Here is a 21,018-nt window from a genome sequence, read left to right as displayed (position 1 = left end):
TTACCCGAAAGAGTGCATTTCTAACTAAAGAAGGCAAGGTTGAATTGAAAGCACGTCGTCGAGGTGATTTATATTATATTAATGAAAAAGTGAATGCAGCGAAAAGTGTGAGTGAAAATACAAAGAGTATTGATGTGTGGCACAAAAAGTTAGGGCACTTGAATGAATATGACATTAAAGCAATGATTAAAAATAAAAGAGTGCACGGTTTAAATGTAAATATTAATAAAAGGTTAACAAATTGTGAAATCTGTGTTAGTGAAAAACAAACGAGACTACCCTTTCCAAAATCGAAGGAGATTCGTACGAAGAATTTATTAGAAATTATACACAGTGATGTATGTGGGCCAATGAGAGCTCCTTCATTCTCAGGTATGAAATATTTTGTAACGTTTATTGATGATGCATCGCGTTGGTGTGAAGTATATTTCATAAAGTGTAAATCCGAAGTACTGAGTGCATTTAAGCAATATAAAATGTATGTAGAAAACAAAACTGGACACAAGATTAAAGCTTTGCAGACAGATAATGGCAGAGAATATTGTAATAATGAATTCAATAATTTTTTAAATAATAATGGTATCAAAAGACGGCTTACTTCACCGTATACGCCTCAACAAAATGGTGTAGCCGAAAGGAAGAACCGGACATTGATAGAAATGGCACGTTGCATGTTAAAGCAAGCGGGGGCACCACAACGGTTTTGGGCTGAGGCTGTTTGCAATGCCAATTACACTAGAAACAGATGTCCAACAAGTGCACTAGATGGATGTATACCATATACGGTATGGACTGGAAAAATTCCAAATTTAGGTTATTTACAAATATTTGGATCAAAAGCATATGTTTTGATTAAAAATGGTAATATCAAAGGAAAATTTGATTCGAGATCTAAACCTGGAATCTTTGTTGGTTATTCGAATAATGCTAAGGCTTATCGAATATATATACCGGGAAGCAATAAGATAATTGAGAGCAGAGACGTTAGATTCTTGAACTATTCTGGATTTAATAATGAATATAGTGAGATATATAGTGAAAATGGTTATGATGTATATTTAAAATTGGGAAATGTCGAGCAAAATACAAACCATGAAAGACCAGCACAGCAGCAATCAAAACGTGGAAAAGGGCGTCCTAGGATTATTCGGACAGGTCATGCGGGAAGGCCGCGAAAAGAATATCAAATAAATAAAGAGATGATCGAAGATACATTAAGAGAATCCTCTGGAGAAGGGGAGGTTGATAAAGGGATTTCAAACGAAAACAATGTGATTAGTGAAAAATGTGAAATATTTGAAAATGCTTTTAATATATCCAAAATTAATATTACGACTTGGGAACAAGCTAGTCAGCTAGGTGATGCTGACGAATGGAGGAAAGCGTTAGAAGACGAGTACCTTGCGCAAATCAAAAATATGTCATGGGATATAGTTGAGCGACCCACACAAAAGAAAGTTATTGGAAACAGATTTGTTTTTACAACAAAATTAGATGGAGAACCTAATAGAAAAAAGGTGCGGTTAGTTGCAAAAGGATGTTCACAAAAATATGGTGAAGATTTTTGTGAGACATATTCTCCGGTGGCACGATCAACTTCTATTAGACTATTGGCAGCATTATCTGCGGAAATAGGTTTAGAAATTCATCAAATGGATGTCGTAACTGCATATTTAAATGGAGAACTTGAAGAAAAAGTCTACATGAATCTGCCAGAACAATTACATGAAGTATTATATAAAATTGTGAATAAGAAACCATTGGGTACTATTCAAAAACCGGCTACTGAGAAAATTAGAGATACAGCGAAGACCTGGCTGAAAAATATTGAGAAAAGCCCAGATTCCGTATGTTTATTGAAGAAAGCACTATATGGATTACGTCAATCAGGTATTCAATGGCACAAAAAATTTGTAACAAAATTGCAGACAATGGGATTCAAAGCAATGTCGCAAGACCCATGTTTGTTTATGTGCAATAAATCAGGAAAACATACATTGATAGTTATTTATGTTGATGATTTATTAATTGCATCAAATGATAAAGATTGGTTAAATGAAATCAAACTATCTTTATCTGAATGTTTTGAGATGAGAGACTTAGGCAAAGTAGATAGATGTCTTGGAATTGAATTCAAACAGGAAAATGGATTTGTATATTTAAAACAACGTTCTTATGCAGAAAATATACTAAATCGCTTTAATATGGAAAATTGTAAAATAGTATCAACACCATGCGAGGTTAGACTCCAACTGATTAAACCTAAGGAACCCAATGAATACATCATGCAAAAGTATCCTTATCAATCTTTAATAGGGGCATTAATGTATTTGGCAGTAACTACAAGACCAGATATTGCCTATGCAGTAAATTATTTAAGTCAGTTTAATACGAATTACGATACAACACATTGGAACGCAGCAAAGAGAGTATTACGGTACCTGAAAGGTACATTGAATTATGGATTGAAATATAAGAAAACAAATCAAAATTTATTTGGAGTTGCAGACGCAGATTGGGGAGGTAACATAGTTGACTATAAATCATATTCGGGATTTTGCTTCATATTTGCAGGTGCGCCTATCAGTTGGGAAGCGCGAAAACAGAAAATAGTAGCTCAATCAACAACGGAAGCTGAATATATAGCTTTGAGTGAGGCAACAAGGGAAGCTATATATTTGAACGAATTATTGAAGACTCTAGATATAGGAAGTGAAACGGTTACAATATATAATGACAGCCAGAGTGCTATACAACTTGTAAAAAACAATAGGTTCCATCCACGAACGAAGCATATCGGATTAAAATATCACAAGGTACGTGATGAATATATTAATAAGAAAATTAATATTCAATTTCTATGCAGCGAACAGATGCCAGCAGATATGCTTACTAAAGGTTTGACTAGAAATAAACACGAAGAGTGTCTGAGGAGAATTGGAATGGATGGACTGCAAATAGTATAATAAATATAATTTTGAGGGGAGGTGTTAGAATACAAAATTATATATAGAATGCGGACCTGATGAGGATATCTATCTAGGAGTGAAAGAGGGGGTATCTCCATCATGGTATAAAAGAAAGAAGTTTCAACAAAATCATTCTATTTCGACTGCCTGCCCAAAGGAATAATATACCTTGTATTATTGTATAAATAGAATACTGTTATGTAAATATTATCAAAGTAATAAATTTTATTTTACCATTAACAGATTCGTTGCAATCGGCTGCCGTCGCTCCTGAATGGCGCAGTGCTCGTGTTCCGGCATCCGGTTTCCGGCTGGTGTTATCTACCGGAAACGTGCGATGAATACCGCCATCCCGGAAGTAGGCTTCGGACCGTCCGGATTTCGAGCATGTGACCAAACAACGATGACAAGAGATATTCTCGAACGTCATACATAGTACCTTCTACTATGTATGCAGTTCTGAGAGGATTGATGTATATAGGATGATATATTTAGTGCAAAATTATAAATTATAAATTTGGTTTAATATTATATTGAGGATTGTTAAATGGGCCTTAGAGGAATTTATACTGTAATAACAATTAGAATCATTATTTTGTTTAATAATTACAAAACGCGTTGCTAGTTATATGTAGGTTACGCGGTTATCGGAAGTGCTTACTGTTGGATTTTGTAAATAGGTTGTAAACAATGAATTAGTATATAAGAGTTAGACAAAAGTTAGATAGGCAGTCAAGCTTGGAGCCAGAAAGAAGGTGTTTACAAATTACTATCAATCGCTGTTCGTCCTAAAGGCCTATCACACTACCAGTGGACTCTGGAGAGTCCACTTTCTCAAATATAATATTTCAACAACTATTCAACTGTTCACCGCTCGGGTCCAGCCTATCATTACAATTCCTGGTCGTACTGGTGATCGAGAACATACATCCAAATACATTAACAACCAGCCCATGACACTTTAATATATTTTAGTCTCAACTGAATTATTTAAAAACGTATCTGTTTCATGAACAATAATTTATTTGTAATGTTTAAAGAATCTGTCGAAAAAAGTTACTTCACGATTATAGTAATCGGCTACTTCGAGAAGTGCACCTTAATATCTATACCTTATTAATTAGACGATGAGACTTGGTCATGTCAAGCGGTCAAGGAACAGATTAAATCCCTAGATAGCCCTTTATTAATCTACGTTTATGCATATATCTACCTATATACATAGATAATATAATTGTGTAATACATGTCATACCTAATATACATCACAATAGATCATTCAGTTATATTAATCATCAATTCAATGCAATCAGGAGGTCCTACTGATAGTACATTGTGCGATAGCAAATTCAAAGGAATATTATATCGCATTCATGATGATCCCGGAGATATATCTTCGATGTAATGAAAATCTCGAACAAGTCGAACTAATGAAAACGTACGGTGTAATGCAAAAGGTAATATTGGCGGAAATGATAAAGCATATATGTATATAGACACACACACACACATATATATAAATATATATACATATGCATATATATATATATATATATATATATATATATATATATATATAATTGTAATACATGTGCACTTTCAATGGTTTCAAATTTTGATTTGAAATGATAGAAATTATGGTCTAATTTGTTGGAAATTATTCAAATTATGACTCAAGGAAAAGGAGTTCTAAAAGTGCTTTATTAACTAGTGAAAGTTTAAAAAAAAACACAAAAGTGAAACGCAAACATCAGATGTTTTTCTAACAAAAATGTATAGATGGCCCCGTTTTGCGTTCTTTTTTCTTCTACTTATATAAAACCAAATCTATTGCTTGAATTCTTTATTATTTTTGTGATTTTTATATCTAAGTATGACCAAATAAATATAAAATTTATGTCAAAATAACACAATGTTTATTCATTATGAAACAGAGATTTCTATCATCGCCCATTTTCTTGTATAGCAAATATTCCTTCTATTTCATCAAATTTAATTATTTGTCTTTCCTCGTTGTGGTACATAGTACGATGTCGGCATATTTGTATGCCGGGTATTTTGTGATGGATCGCTGTAGGAAGCAAATTATTTAATTAAGATCTGCATTAAATCACGTACATCTCTGTAACCAGATTCAGTCTCTTGCTCTGCGTTCCGGGAATAGTAATGTCAACCCGCTTCAAACATTTACATCTTCCACATATGCATGCAGCCCTAACTGTCAAAGTAAAACTATTGTATTTGGAGGAAAGTTCTAGGATTAGGCACCTTTGAGCTGGTTTATGATGGTAATGTAGCAGAAAACTATAGGAAGATTTACTAACAATCGTAAGATTGTATGCTTAGTTAGATGTGGTCTTCTGTTGTAAGGAAAGAGGTGCAACTTGCTGTGGAGGCATTCGAACATTGTTTCTTCATGTAAAAAGGATTGATCATATCAAGTAACATATATTTACAATATTTTATTTTAGTATATAATATTGTCATTATATGGATTTTCACTGCGTTGATGTGAAACAATTGCCTGCACTAACAAATTTGAAATATGTAATACCAAAGAGATATCTCAGTACTAGTCTTACCATTATGATTCTATAAATGGATATAAATTATAATTATAATAATAAATCATTCTCATTATTCACACTGCATTATGTTATATTTTATATTATCGTTTTTCTATTACTTTCAGTGATCAGTCAGCACTACGATGTTCAGGTGTACAGGGCTCATGTTCTGACTGGTAATACAGCAGTCCTGACCTGCATAATACCTGCTCAAGTGCAAGATTATGTTACTGTTACATCGTGGTATAAGGATGAACACATCTTGCTTCCTGGGAGATCCGATGTTGGTGAGTTCCATTACATTGCTACCCATAAAATGTCGGATACTACACGTTATTACCTCATTTTTGAGCACTATATGGATATATGTGTATACATATATACATATAGGTTGGAAGTTGGGGAAAAGTATATCAAATAATCAATGAGAGAAATAGGGGTAATCATTAAGTTGCCTTTTAAAAATCGAAGATGAAGAATAAGTGCTATATATTTCCTGTATAATAGTTATACTCTATTCAATTATTGTTTTCGATTCTGCATATTTTTTAATCTTTTGATTAATTTTTTCAAGCTAAATTTTAATATATGGAACTATTTCAAAATTCTTTGAAAGTTTCATGAATATTTAGATCCTTTGCTGGGAAATCCTTTAAGAAATGTTCTCACTATTCACGAATTCTTATCAAAGCTTTTACTTCAGGTGGACGGTACGTGGTCACATCAGGCACGGGCGAACTTCTGATAAAGTCAGCGCGTTCCGAGGACTCGATGTCTCGTTATTCCTGCCTGACTTTGCATTCCTTGACCGGCGAGAGAAAACGAAGTCAGCCGGCCACGCTCACAGTCACAGGTTAGTTTAGGATTATTTTACCTCAAAACTTGGAACGTAAAGTATAAAACCAAATGTAACAAAGTTTTTGAAACCTTGTTATTGTGGAGTGCATCAGATACATTCGGTTATTTACTGCAGTGCAACCGGCAAAAGTTGTAATGATACAAGCATAGGAAGAGAAATCGTATATAATCATTTGAGACTTTGGACATTTTTTTGTATAGCGAAGAAAATGCATTTATGCATTTGGTCTTTTGTCTGGGTATGTCGGGATCAATACCGCCTGGGTATAATTCCGGTTAAAACCTCGACTTATCTCTTGCCTCTCGTCTCTACGAGAAATTATTATTTATTAATTATTATTAATTAATTAATCAAAAAACGCGTTATATCTTTTAAATCATACATTCAGAAGATTGGGAGCATATATTATTCATGTTGTCTTTGATGAGTTATAATTTAGCATTTATTAAAAATAACCAGTTTCAGTTAATTTTGATCAAGTTATTTGACATCAAAATAAACTAGGAATACTTTGTACATCTTATTTTGACAAAACATATATTAAATATTAAACGTGTTCTTATTATACTTTAAATATTTCTTCATGCAAAATACTTTTATAACTGCCTATATCAGGCGACGATTTTTGATTTCATTCAGTTTATTTCATTAAAATTCCAAAGTCAATTATTATGCGCAAAGTAGCGTCGATATGCTTTCATTTCAAATTGTTTCATAAAAAATCTAGGTCACGTTTTCACTGAAGATTTATTTTTCTGCCTAGTGCTAATGCAATCTGTAGAATATAAATTCGAATAAATACATTCGATATGCAAATTCAATTTAGATTCATCTTATATCCGAGATGTAATCACATTATTATTTGCAACGTCTTCTCAGAAAATACTCGCTGAGGTAGATCCCTTGCTTGTCAAGGAAAATATTTATCATAGTCTCGTTCCATATTTGCCAAGGGGATGTTGTTTGTATTAATATTTCATATCTCATTAAATCTGTTTTATTATTGATGTGTTTATCTATGCATTGAATTTATTGTGTTCCATGGAATTGAGAGTAAATATATATTTGCATTCTTTGACAACATTGTTGAAATATGTACGGATAGAGCTAGGCGTACAGTGTAAACGCATTAATCTGCCATGTGCATTTAAATTTTGCACACTTTCAATAACACACACACCCACCCACACACACACATTTATATATATATATATATATATATATATATCATTATACGTATGTGTCAATTATAATGATTGTGATATTTTATTTCAAATCCATTTAAACTACTAAATGCGGTTCGATATATGCCAACCAAACTCGAATTCCAAAATTACGAATTTAGTTTAAAAATTTAAAATATTTATATAAAACTGTATCAAAGTACGTTATTATTATTAAATAATATATTATTTTGACTAACATATCGAACTAAATATCAAAATTTTATGTATATTGTCCTAATTGCATATAAGAGTATCTTGATCATAACACAAAAAATCATGTTGATTTTCAAATAAATTTATTTTGATCAATCCCCTAAGATTTTGAATGTTGCGGTAATTGATAAATTGACGCTACCGACTAAGTTGTTTCCGCCACATATTTAAGAAATAAAAATACATATATAAAAAAACCTAATATTTCTCCATCGTATCCTAATTAAATTATCACACCTCCACGCGCCGACCCGGACGCCCCGCCACACTCGAGCGACCCTACCCCAGCGTCTCTTACCGCAAGTCTCTCCGGTGCGGTCGATCTGTCGTTCAATAATGCAAAAGTCATTACACGGCGCGGTGACCGCTGGCTGCTGTATAATAAAACGTTACATGTAATAAAACAAGGACGAGCACAATCGCTGAATGTTCTACGAAGAGCCGAGCGGTCAGCGCGATCCCAACGCGAGGTCCGCTGGGAATCTGCGGTTGCCACGAAAAGAACCAATGACGATGCCCAAGCATGAAATGCGTTATATTTTATTGTTATAACAGGCGGTGATCACGAAATCGGATAAATAGAATTCGTTCTTTTGTTTCGGAGATACTTACTACTGTTTCCAATATAATACTTTTCTATATGAGATTGTTAAAAGATGATACATTTTATCATTATCGTCATGTTCATCGCTAAAATTGACTTCCATTATTTTTTATTGTTTCTTTGTAGAAATTTTATTAGTATCAGTATATGTTTTAGATTTTACTGAATATTTCGTTGCCATTATCTGATACTCATGAAAATAAATTTATGAATCATTTGTAATTCATAGCCTGAGTAAAAAACTGTTAAGGAGTTATGAATTTTATCAGAACAGAGGTTTTTTCATTTTTGAAATATTAATTTGTTATACTGCATAATCAATTATATTATCGCTAATATTGTATTTTGGAATAAACAAAACTGTCAAAAACGTTTTTCTGATATGATGTGAAAATTGAAACAATACATCTTTTCAATATATTTTTGTAAACAAATAATGAGTATATACAATATATCAATTTATTCTTTTTCATCTAAATTTGTGTCGTTTAAAATTTTAATCTTTGATAAATAAAAACTCTAAACTTTATACATAAATAAATTATTGTCTAATACCCACTTGGACAAAATAAACTTTTTAATCTTTGTTGCTATACAATATCAAACAATTATTTAATTCATATCTACTATTAACAACATATAGTATTTGTACATTCTAAAAAGCACATAAATTTCATTTTATCACAATAATTTGACGGCATATTTATCTATAATGCATGAATCACATGAGTTAGCATTTTAAGCCTGTTTGTAATTGTTTCTTCATTAATAATCCATATATACATCTATATATCAAAATATATTATTTTTGCTCTATGCATAAATTATACAAAACTACATCTACAAATGCTAATGATTGAATTATTGTTACCATTTATAAAATTGCACTATATATTTAATAGAAATGACTTTTGTATGTCCGTCTGAACAGAAATTAAGTATTTTCTAGGTCTGATGAAAATGTGTAATAAAACATTTAGCTACAAATTTTACAATCTAAAATTGATTACTCTTTCAACAGTTTGCAAACGATGTTACGAAATTCTAAGGAAATGCGACTAATTAAAAGAACGTTTAAATGTTTATGAAGTAAGCACATTTAATTTTTTTATGTTTCTTATCAAATTTTATTTTTAAATATGATATAAATAAATTATCTGGTTATGATGATACTTTCTCATTTTATTACAAGTGAATTTAAGCATTTCGTTTTAAGTAACGTTTCATTTCTTAAAAAAATTAAAACGGACGTTAGAAATTGTGACATGATAATGCTTTTAATGCTTTTTATAGCATCAAAAGTTTAAATGCATCTTTATATATAATATATATGAGAGCAGTTATATGATGAAAATTATATCATTATAATAAAAAGCTGGAGTTTTGTATATTATGATAAATCGTAGTATTGTTTTGGAAAGAATATTTGGAATGTAATATTTATTCGAATGTACATCTAAATTATAAGATGTAAAGTATTTTAAAATATATGCTATTGGGGTATAAAATCATGCATTATATTTTACAGTGTTTCTGGGAGATAAGTGTTTAGGGCTTTGAGATTTTGATCAGAAGGTTTAGTTCTAGGTTCGATACTCTGGCAGCCTGATGTCAAGCAATAACGACATGGAATTTCACTTGGAAATATAGCTAGCAATATGTTTCCAAGTGAAAACAACAAATTTGTTGATATTGTTTGAATTTGCGAATTGGAACCGGAATTAATGCGGTAACTAATTTAGTCTAAGAAATTTCATAAACATAATCAATGCAATATTTACAAATATATAACTACCAGGGCTTATCAAACTTCTAACACTATTGTTCGGTGCAGCAGCACTTCCATCTTTGGGCTTGGATTCCTGTTTTTTCTTTGATTTTTTTTCCATTTCTAATTCATCTTCATAAGCATCTTTCAAATTACCTTCTTCGTCATCATCATCGATTTTTTGTGCGTTTTTATTGAATATTTTATCACGCCTATTTTTTATATCATCATCTAAATAGTCCTCAGATTTAATTTTTGAAGGCGCTGTGTTGAGTGGCACGTACTTGACTGTTTTTGTTATGTCGTTGAATCCTAAAATAAATAGTAATAGTATGATAAACAATAGCATATTATTAATCACATTGATGATTTAGGAATTAGTACAAACTGAATTAGTAGATAATATTTTATATCTATAAACGCATAATAATTATGAATATATGCATGAGCATCAAATGCATTATATTAATTATGCCATGATGGGATGATTTTAGTCTAAAAATTGTACATAAATCCATATCAATATCTCTTTTAGATATTTTAATTTTTATTTACGGTATTCAACATATTTTCATCTAGATTATGTTCTGATAAAATTTGAAAATATAGCAAAACTGAAAGTTCAGATGCAGTTTTTATATTGTTTCCTGAAAGCATTGCGACATGTGTGTTATGTCCGTGATAGTAGTTCTTATTTTTAGTGCAGTTTGAAGTTTGTTGTTTTCTAGTCGGTGAATTCTTTTTAAAAGTTTTTTCTAAAACTTTTTATGCGAGTTTGAAAGTGTGTTTTGATGCAAAAGTTTTATTATAAAACAAAATATTCATATATTCTCTATCATCTGCGACATAATTTTTGAACAAACTTGTCTTTATTAAGAGTCACATTGTGAATGTAAATTTAACTATAATACTTTTTCAAGAGAATACTGATTTTCGAAAAAAAATTATATTCGATACCAATATCAAGAATATTAATACATTTTTGAAGTATGAATTTTTAATCAATGTGATAATATTACGAAGTTACTATTGGTTAAAGGTTTTAGTTCAAATGTTAGTAGTTGTTAATTATTATATTAGTGCAAGCTACTAAGTACACATGTTATTTCAATTTATAATTAATGAGTTAATCCACAAACTATGAGTTCACTATCCAGCAATATACTAACTTCATTAAATATATTTACCATTTTTATTTCTAGCCTCTTTCAATGTTCTGAAGAGTTTTTTGTAATCACTTTTATACTCTTTTATATTGGTGTCATAAACTGTTAATAGCTCTGGGCTATAAATGCGAAGTAATTTCCGATCTTTTCAAGGTATATATATATATATATATATATATATATATATATATATATATAATTCATATTAGGGTGGTCCTTAATATGAATATTTTCGAATGTCCTTGATCCCAGGTGCTCAAAGCTTCCAAATTGATAAAAAAAATCTCTAAGAGTTTTAGCTCTTAATATTAACTTTAAGATAGTCAGCACTTCAACCAAAGTATCTTATGTAAATAACATAAGTAAAATTCCATTTGTTTTTTAGAATTTTATAACTTACCAATAAGTGAATCAAACTTTTGAGAAGTGTACAATAAAAGTTTGATATATTTTATAAAATAATTATTGACTTAGAAAGAAGAACCAAGAAACTTTGGTTGGAATGCTTACTCTCTTAAAATTAAAATTTAGAGCTAAAACTTCCAGAGAATTTTTCTTAGCAATTTGTGGTACAATTTATGTATCATATATTTTACTAATAATTATCGTCAAATTTTTGCTTAATAACTAAGAATGATTTTTGAATAGAAAATCGTCCATTCAATTTGAAATAAAATTATTGACCTAAAAAATTTACTTGTTATAAAAAAATGTAAAGTAAATTAATAGGAGATTCAGTCATCATTTTAATGGAGCATCGACTTATTTTTCAAATAAAAAAAATATCTTTTAACGAACGAGTGTGACTTTCGATCTTTAGATTTGATAGCACTTAAGGTAAACAAGGTTTAGTGTCATTAAATGGTCTTTTATTATTGTATCGTCAAGGCACTATATAATTTGGTACAATTGTCTAATAATTGGCTTTATTTTTGTCTCATCTGATAAATTTTTCTGTCTGTTACTATTTCAAAGTTTAATTGCCTAATTTTTTTATGTTCATAATTTTACTTCGACAATCGTTTCAATAATATTATCTTGCACGCTTGCATCTGTTGTACAATTAGCTTCTGTACTCTCAGTATCAATTTCTGTACTATTCGTGGACGGTATATCCTCACCACAAAGTCCTGGATATTTTCGGCTATATCCCATAGGACATTTTGACCTAGGAGCACCAGCTTCGTATGTTGGTCTACCAAGCATATTTCCGATAGAATAGTCGCAACATAGGAGAACTGTGTAGTCGTGGCCCAGTTGCCCAAATGTTCCAACTGCGCAGCCTATTTTGGTCGCATCGGCCCAAACCATTTGGGTGAAATGGCCACGAGCAATACTAAAATAATAATGAAATCATAAATTAATTATTATACGAATACAGATGTCATAGGAAAACTGAACAGTGGAAATAGAATTTTCAAATTTGCAAGAAAAATTTTAAAGCAACCAATACCTCAGATATTTTTGTTATTTGAGCATAATTTTTGCTTCTTTTAATTTTTGTCAACTATATTATCATTTCTTATATCTTACCCATCATTTATCACCTTATAGCTTTTTAAAAATTTATTGGGTACATTTTTAACTTCACTGTACCAGTCGTTAATCAGGCGTATTATAATGTTTGCCATATTCTTCTGAGCATTTACATCGTTTGTCGTGTAATATCCCAAATTTTGACCGGCATGAGGAAATTCCTCTGGAAAGAGAGAATAGGTTTAAATTTACAATTATTATCAATTTATTGACCTTTTGGTTATTTATTACAATGGTGTAATATGTAATTGCGAATCAGATATAATTAAGAAAATTATTCTTTTTTTTTCTTAAACCGTTGTAAAAATATTATTACACATTTGACAATTATCTCAGTTAAATAATCTCAAACTGATTCATTTTGAATAAGATTTTAAGATCCCGGGAAAAACACATTAATTATATATACTTTTTATTATAATTAATTTAATTTAATTGGTGTATTCTTGCTATTATTCATTTAACAAACCATGATTATTGCAGAATAACACTACTTTTGTTATAATGTTTAATTAATTAAAACAAATTAATCGTGTCTAAAAAAAAGTATTCTTACCTGTACCTCTGCAATCGTCATGTGCCATTTTGCATTGCATTACATTGTACATAGACAAATTAGCAAATTCATAACTCCATGTCTATAAAATACATAAATTGTCAAAATAAGCAGCAAGTTAAACTACTTATCATATAACTAAACTTGCATTTTATAAAATTAAATGCATTTTTAAATGTGTTTTATGACATTGATTTATAAAGAAAAAGATAAATTTCAGATTTTCGCGTTATAGAGCACAAACTGTAATCATGGTTACTTCAATAATTTCAAGGTGTACAAAATAATTTAAATAATTTCAATTGTACAAAATAATTTAAAAGTTAGGGCTCTTTCCTCGGTTACTGAAAATATTTAAATTGTATATAAATCTATATATATATATATATATATATATATATATATATTTTATCCATGATATGGGTTCTTTATCTTACCAATTCATTCATGTTACTCGCCGACTCTAGGGTCCCGTCCAGACCTCTATTTTCTTCGCCCATGGCAACTCTATTTCGTTTCGTGTTATGCAAATTTAGAATAAGATTCATGGCGGCGGTTGGCAAAGGATACAGCTTGAAATTCACACAGCCTTTCCCTGGCTTTCCCTAGACATGTCATGTCTTTCATCAGGATATTTACAGAGAAAACAGTAAAATGATACAGTTTGAAAAATGCCGTGATGAAATATATAAATTTTCGATTGTTTCTGATATCAGATTTATCCATAACACAATTATCTAGATTAGTCATTATTATTTTAGTTTCTAGATTATAATTTGTTTTCTCATGACTATGAATCGATTACTAATCAATCGCTCTTATCAATTATATTGAAATGCACATAATAAATAGCAAATAATCGAAAATAGCAAATAAAAACTTATTTTATTATTCATCATAAATCAATATAATTAAATGACATAATAAATTTTATCAACTAAACCTATCAACTAATTGCTTAATACAGATGGATAATCATAATAAATTAATCAGTTGAAGTAACATATTTTATACCGATAAAAGCAATTACTTATAATAATCTGGCAATAGATACACACTAAAGTGAAAATATATTTGAATGGATTCTAGAAAACTATGGCAAAGCATAGTTTTATGAATATTTATTTTTTAATGTTGAATGATTCATGTATGTATGTTTGCGGTTCATTATAAACTAATCACAAATATATAAAAAATAATAATAAACTAATATTTTTTCTTTAGATAAAAGATATGATCAACTTCTTCTTTAATTTAATTTCAATAATGTTCAATATAATGGTAAAGCAAGGTTTCCATTAAAACCATACATAATAACAATAAGTTTTTAATTAAATTAAATTATGATTTAAGCCAAAAAGTTATCAAAATATTACCTTTATCAACTTTACTAAAATAAAAATATATTCAAATTATAATTTAAAAAATATACCAAAGTCTAGTAATGAATATTTATTTTAAAGCGTTAAATAATAAACGTTAAATTTTTGCAGATGTCCCTGAACTAATTACATATGATTAATAGATAATCTGTAATATACTAAGAAATTAACCACTTCCTATAAAATTTTCTTCATATAGAATATTTTAAAAATATTTTGAACAGAGGTCCTTGTTGAAATCAAACTTAGTAACAGATGAGCTTTCAAGTAATTTAAGCTCAGACTCGAGATTAAATAATATGAATCAGTTTATTACAAATAATCTGGTAATAAAAGTCGACAAATATGCGGAAGTTCGTTAACAAATATGTATTTTTTTGTAAAAAATGATTAAATTGTATGTACACGAAATGTATGAGGACTTTTAATCTCTAACGTAAGTATAACAATATATATGGTAGGGTTTTCAGGTATTCGTCCAATTAACGAATAAGTTTTTACTATATACATAATTATAATTTTAATTAATTAATTTTCTTTGCGATTTTTATTATTGGTATTTTTATGTTATTAACTAGATATTCGATATTTTGTTATAATTGTTATTTGTTGGTGTATTTTAATTTTTCATCTTATCAAACACCCTAAAGGCAACAAATAAATATTTTAAATCTACTTAAACTGCAATGAAGCATTATTTCTAGAAATAATATGAAAGCACTTTCATATTATTCAACTTACGACTATTATAATATTTTTTCCACTTACATCTGAACATCCAATATGCTGTTTTCCATTCCTGCATCTCATCCTGCAATAATCCGTGCTTATCACCCCGTGAAAAACGAACGCGAGGAAAACTAACACTAATATTTTACGTAACGCACTCATCTTGATGGATTGGACGCGGAAAATTGACTGACGCTTATGGGAAACTCGGCGCCCACTTTTATTACATAGGAACTCAAGCAGCTGCAACGCTTTTCCATTATTTTGACCCACTCTCTATTGGTCTTTCTGCGGCGTGTGTATTGAGGTGGGTCAGGGATGGATAATTAGGAAAATTCGGAAATAAATGGTAACTTGGTAAAGGATTTATGGTGAAAAAATATGTTGAAAGTCGGAGGTCTGACATCTTGGAAACAATTATAGTTTTTTTGAATATTTTATTCGAAGTTTGTGGCTTAGGTTTTAAAAGTTTTGTTCTTGCAATCATCGTGTTCTAGGTTTTATTTTTGCCTCGGAAAGTTTGGTGTCAAGCAGTAATGATATCAGTTTTTACTTGAAAATATAGTTTTAAATGTCATGTCATAATAATCTTATCACATGGAGAATGGATAACAACTAGGTTGATTTTTATTAACACATGGTTATATTATAGGTAATTACTTCACAACTTCTCATATAAAATATACAAATAGTTCTGATTGCCGTTAATAAAATAATAGTAAACAAAAATCAAAATATTGCCATATAAGATTACGGAATCTTAGACTATATATTTTATATTAATAAACTAGATTTTTTTAAGTAATCTATGCATTAATCAAAACAAACGAAATCACCAATAACTTCAGACAATATCAAATAATTTTCATGTGCATAAATGTCTAGGAATCATATCTTTCTAATACAGGTGAGATGTTTTTATAAGTGTTCTTCATGGTTTTAAACGATTTAAATATTAATCAGTATAAAGTTTAAATAGACCAAAAATAATATCATCTTTTCTGCATATTTTGGAACATAATCTAGTAAATTAGGGGAAAATATTATAATATAGCACGTATTCTTGTAGCTACTTTAGAAAATGATAATAATAATTATTTCATACTCTTCCGAATGTTAAATATGCATTGAAACAGTATAAATTTTATTAAATACGCTTTTTATATTTTGTATCAATATCAATATATCTTGCTTAGTTCCGATTACAAAACCTTCTGATTCGAATCTATAATTTTTGCTGATAAGATATAAATATATATCTTAAAAATTTATTTAATCAAAAATGCAATTTTTCGTTGATAAATCAATTTCTATTTTTATAATCACAGATATTTAGATAAAAGTTAGAAGGTTTAGTATTATTTAAATATGATTTTTGTATAATTCATACTAGTAATAGAATAAGTACAAAGAGCAATTTGCATAATTTGAGAAAATTATGTGATGACATGTGTAATTGTAGATAACAAGGTGTAATAATATATAATAAGTGATTTTAATTTTCCACGTTGAGCAGTGAATATTTTTAATTGAAACTTGCCTGATAAGGTGTTCTGCATAATGATTCATTTAATTCACTTTATCGTACTAAGGTTTTATAATGTTATTCTTTGATTTATGCATCGTAACTTTTTTTTTAACTGTTAACCCTGTATTTTCCTTGCGTCGCAGTCATCAAGTAGGTACTCACTCGGGGTGCTTTTATTTGTGGTTGGTTTATCACGTCGGCGGTCGATATAACATACTACAAACACATTCTCTCTCTAATACAGAAATAGAACAATTATTCATTATTACTCCTTCTAATCAAAGCAAAATGCATCGTTTGTACTACAATTTGTGAGTTCGCGCCGGTGTTGATATCGATTGTGCAAAATGCATTGTCCTTCGGGTAGAACTTAATTCAGTGTCAAGGTCGAGGTTTCATCTTCTCGTTTCAAAGTTAATCCATGAAGCAAATTATATTAGAGATAATTTTTAAATACGTTTTTTGCAAGTTAAGGGAATTATAGTTATATTTATAGATACATATGGACATATCTTTAAACACCTGTATTGGGCCCTCTGGCTAAGTTAACAATACAAATGAATAAAAAATAGTTACACATTTTACCTTTACACATTTATTTATATGCCAGGAAAGCTGAAGCATTCTTGCCGATATATCGGCCACCACCGTTTTATAAGAAACTTTATTCAATATATGCAATATGCGTTGCAAATAATCACAAATTCATACTTTTTTATTAAATAAAATTAATAGTTTATATAAAAAAGTTCATACTTCCAAATTATATTATATTTTGAAGAATTTCAAGAATTACCATTTGAAGGTCCATTAATATGAAAAGTTATAGCAAAGTTAAATTATTGAAATGTTTAAATGCAGTTTGTTACGACATGTTTGTTTCCTAACAAATTAGCCATTTTTCAACACGAAAATATTTTTCAAATTAAATCATGTTGTTGATTCTCAGAAATATGAAAATATTTACTAATTGCTACTTTTTAATAACATTTTGACTAACGTGACTCTTTGACTAAAATGCGCATTTTTACACGTGCAATATGCATTTATTTTTATGTAGCTGTTTTTATTTATGATTTTAATTTTATGTTGAAAGTTTTATTAACATTTAAACTGTAAACGAATTACTTAAGCATACAATTGAAAAAAAAATTAACTAATCTTTTCGATGATACTTTGCTAAATGTTTTAATAATATATTTGAATAAAGTGTAATTTTAAAATATAATGACTATTTATTTTTAGAGAATTTTTCTGCACTAGATTTTGTTAATAAAAGATAATACAATTAATTGATAATATTGAGTATTTTGCTTGATTAATTAATTAAAGGTTGGCTTAGCCCGAGGGTAGTAAACCTAAACATAAAAGTTTTAGTGAGAGATTTTGTTTCCTATTATTTCACTCTCTAATTACATATACTTGTAATTCCCCAAAGAGCTAATTAGAAACATATTTCATATATATATATTTTCAAGGAAAAATTGATATCTTTTCTAATTATTAAAGGTTGAACCTTTTTCCTAGTACAATAGTTGGCATATGTGATGAGAAATGTAAAAACACTTTGAAACATTTATTTTGCACTGGTTACGTTTGCGTGCAGAGTAAATTATGTCTTGAAATGCCAAGACCACCGATTGAAATTTGTAAATAAAATATATAATGAAAAGTCAAATATACATACTTCAGAAAGTTGGTATTTCAATTAAAAAAATGATATAATAAAATACTCGTTAATTTATGTATGGAAATTTTAGGATGAACATAAATCTATTGAATTTTTCTGGCATAAAAGATAACTAATAGTGAAATAGTTGAACCTTTATACATTTTCTTCTCGTGAATATGTTAAACCTAAAATTTGTTATTGAAGATCAACTTAGCTTGGAAATGGTATTGATTAATTATTCTCAAGAATTCTATTTTCTAATCGATATAAAATATGCCACATCTATATTCTCGTGTCCTTGCACCCAACATTATATTTATTATTACTCAACTTCGCAAAAATTCGTCATTTTACTCTGATGCAAATACAGATAATGAAGGATGATTGGCAAAAGCGCACCTGGTGGGCAGTCGACACGCGAACGATAACAATAACTTCAGCGAAAGAAAAACTATTTACGAAATGTCAACGTTTAACTTAGCTTACTTTGTTGAACTAAATTTATCATACCATCTATCAATATTCACCCATAATTTGTCACAAATAATGTTTGGGGTGAGTTGAAACATTTTAACTAGGTCGTAAAATGCTTCTAATACTCACTGTTCAGGGTGTACAAAGCGTAGATTTAGAGTCTCAAACGTTGCAATCACAGGGTTGGTTTTGGAATACAACCTAAGAATATTTATGATAATTATATTTATGAGGCGCATTTTAAATTTTAATAAAATCGTATTTTATTCGATATACAATAAGAATACTAAGTTCTACTTACTAAAAACTTAATTCAAAAATAATTTCAATTTTTTATATAAAATTATATATTACACACTTATTATTACTCATATGTCTCTCTAATCTAACTCTAGGCATTTGTATGGATATTACAATTACAACAAGTATACAGATATTTTGAAGCTCTTTTGTAAATTTTGTAATCACTATTCAAATTTTATAAATAATTTCAAATAATTAGAAAGGTGAAATTGTAGGAGCACAAAGGATTCAATAAAATGTAAGTACTACTACTGAACTTAAATAATAAATAAATTATATTTAAAGCTTAAAGCTACTCTCTATATCTATCTCTGCAATAACTGACAAATTATCTATATTTTATTCTAAATATACCAAATAATGTACTGTCAATCGTAGTCACGCCAATTATTGAAAATATTTATGACAAAAGTCCAATTAACGCGCAATTTCATGAACTCTCGAACGACTCAGAGAGTCGAATGAAATTAACAAATTGCTAAATACAATTATATTAAATTGCCATGGTTATATATATAGAAATCATTTTAAATTGGCTTTTAAAAATATCTGCGCATTTATAATTAAAGAGAGGTTTACCTCTGATTTAAATGACTATATCCACGCTTTAGATTTAAAGCTTTTGAAATGCAGAGTTTTGTTCTTTGTTTTAAGCAGAATTTGTTTTATAATTTTATCTAGAGCATCCTTCATAATCGTTGCCTTTTGCTTCTGTAACACCATCAGGGCAACATCCAAAAAGTGATAAAGTGCATAAAGATTTCGGACAACCACACATATTTGGTCCATAAGCTGGTGAAATACCATCAGGACAACATCCGTAAAAAGTTTCGCGGCAGGTTCTTGGAATTCTGCAACCTGTAAAAGTGATAGACCTCAATAACTCAACTATAAGTATTTTGAATCTTAAGTAGTTAAATCAATAAAAAATATGGATAAGTTTTTTGTAAGATAAATATTACTTCTCACCCCTTTCAAATAACCCACGCGCTGGTGTGAAGTTATCAGGACAACATCCAAATTCTGTATAGTAGCAAGCTGGTCTAAAGTAGCAATTACTTTCTGCTAACTCTTGATCTGTAGGATGTAAATTTTGATTGTTTGGATTTTTTGTATATTCTGTAATGTAACGATTGTAAATCAATTCAGAAAACATGCGAAATAGTTTTTACTAATATGTAAATATAAAGAATAAGGTACTAGTAGTTTAATAATAAAGAATCGAAATTGGGCTTGGTGTGTTAGTTTATTTTAGGTCAATGTCATGTAACACTTTTGTAGCCACTTGAACTGTTTAATAAGATAATTTAATCAGTTAGTGATTTGCTTGAACAGTAGTACTAACGATCAATATTTAATTTGGAAAGCTTATAAATTATTTAATCATCCAATTAACCTACCGATACCATTTTGCCTATCACTCTTGGACGAATCGCCCAATCTAGGATCGATTTGGAACTCTGGTTG

General features: G+C 29.4%; 1 protein-coding gene across 1 annotated transcript in view; it reads left to right on the top strand.

The window, feature by feature from the left end:
- LOC113383759 (Down syndrome cell adhesion molecule-like protein Dscam2) overlaps positions 1–21,018 on the top strand; it is a 129,504-nt gene that overhangs the window by 88,099 nt on the left and 20,387 nt on the right. The window contains exons 4-5 of the mRNA XM_026622009.1: positions 5,661–5,822; positions 6,239–6,388. Of these exons, the coding sequence (XP_026477794.1) occupies positions 5,661–5,822; positions 6,239–6,388 (312 nt within the window). The remainder of the gene's footprint in view (positions 1–5,660; positions 5,823–6,238; positions 6,389–21,018) is intronic.

The sequence above is a fragment of the Ctenocephalides felis genome, unplaced genomic scaffold (genome assembly GCF_003426905.1).
Source record: "Ctenocephalides felis isolate EL2017-DRISC unplaced genomic scaffold, ASM342690v1 CF-g0.4_SCAFFOLD_03570, whole genome shotgun sequence".
Lineage (NCBI taxonomy): Eukaryota > Metazoa > Arthropoda > Insecta > Siphonaptera > Pulicidae > Ctenocephalides > Ctenocephalides felis.
The sequence above is the reverse complement of the archived record's forward strand: the minus strand, read 5'-3'. Positions and strand labels throughout refer to the sequence as shown.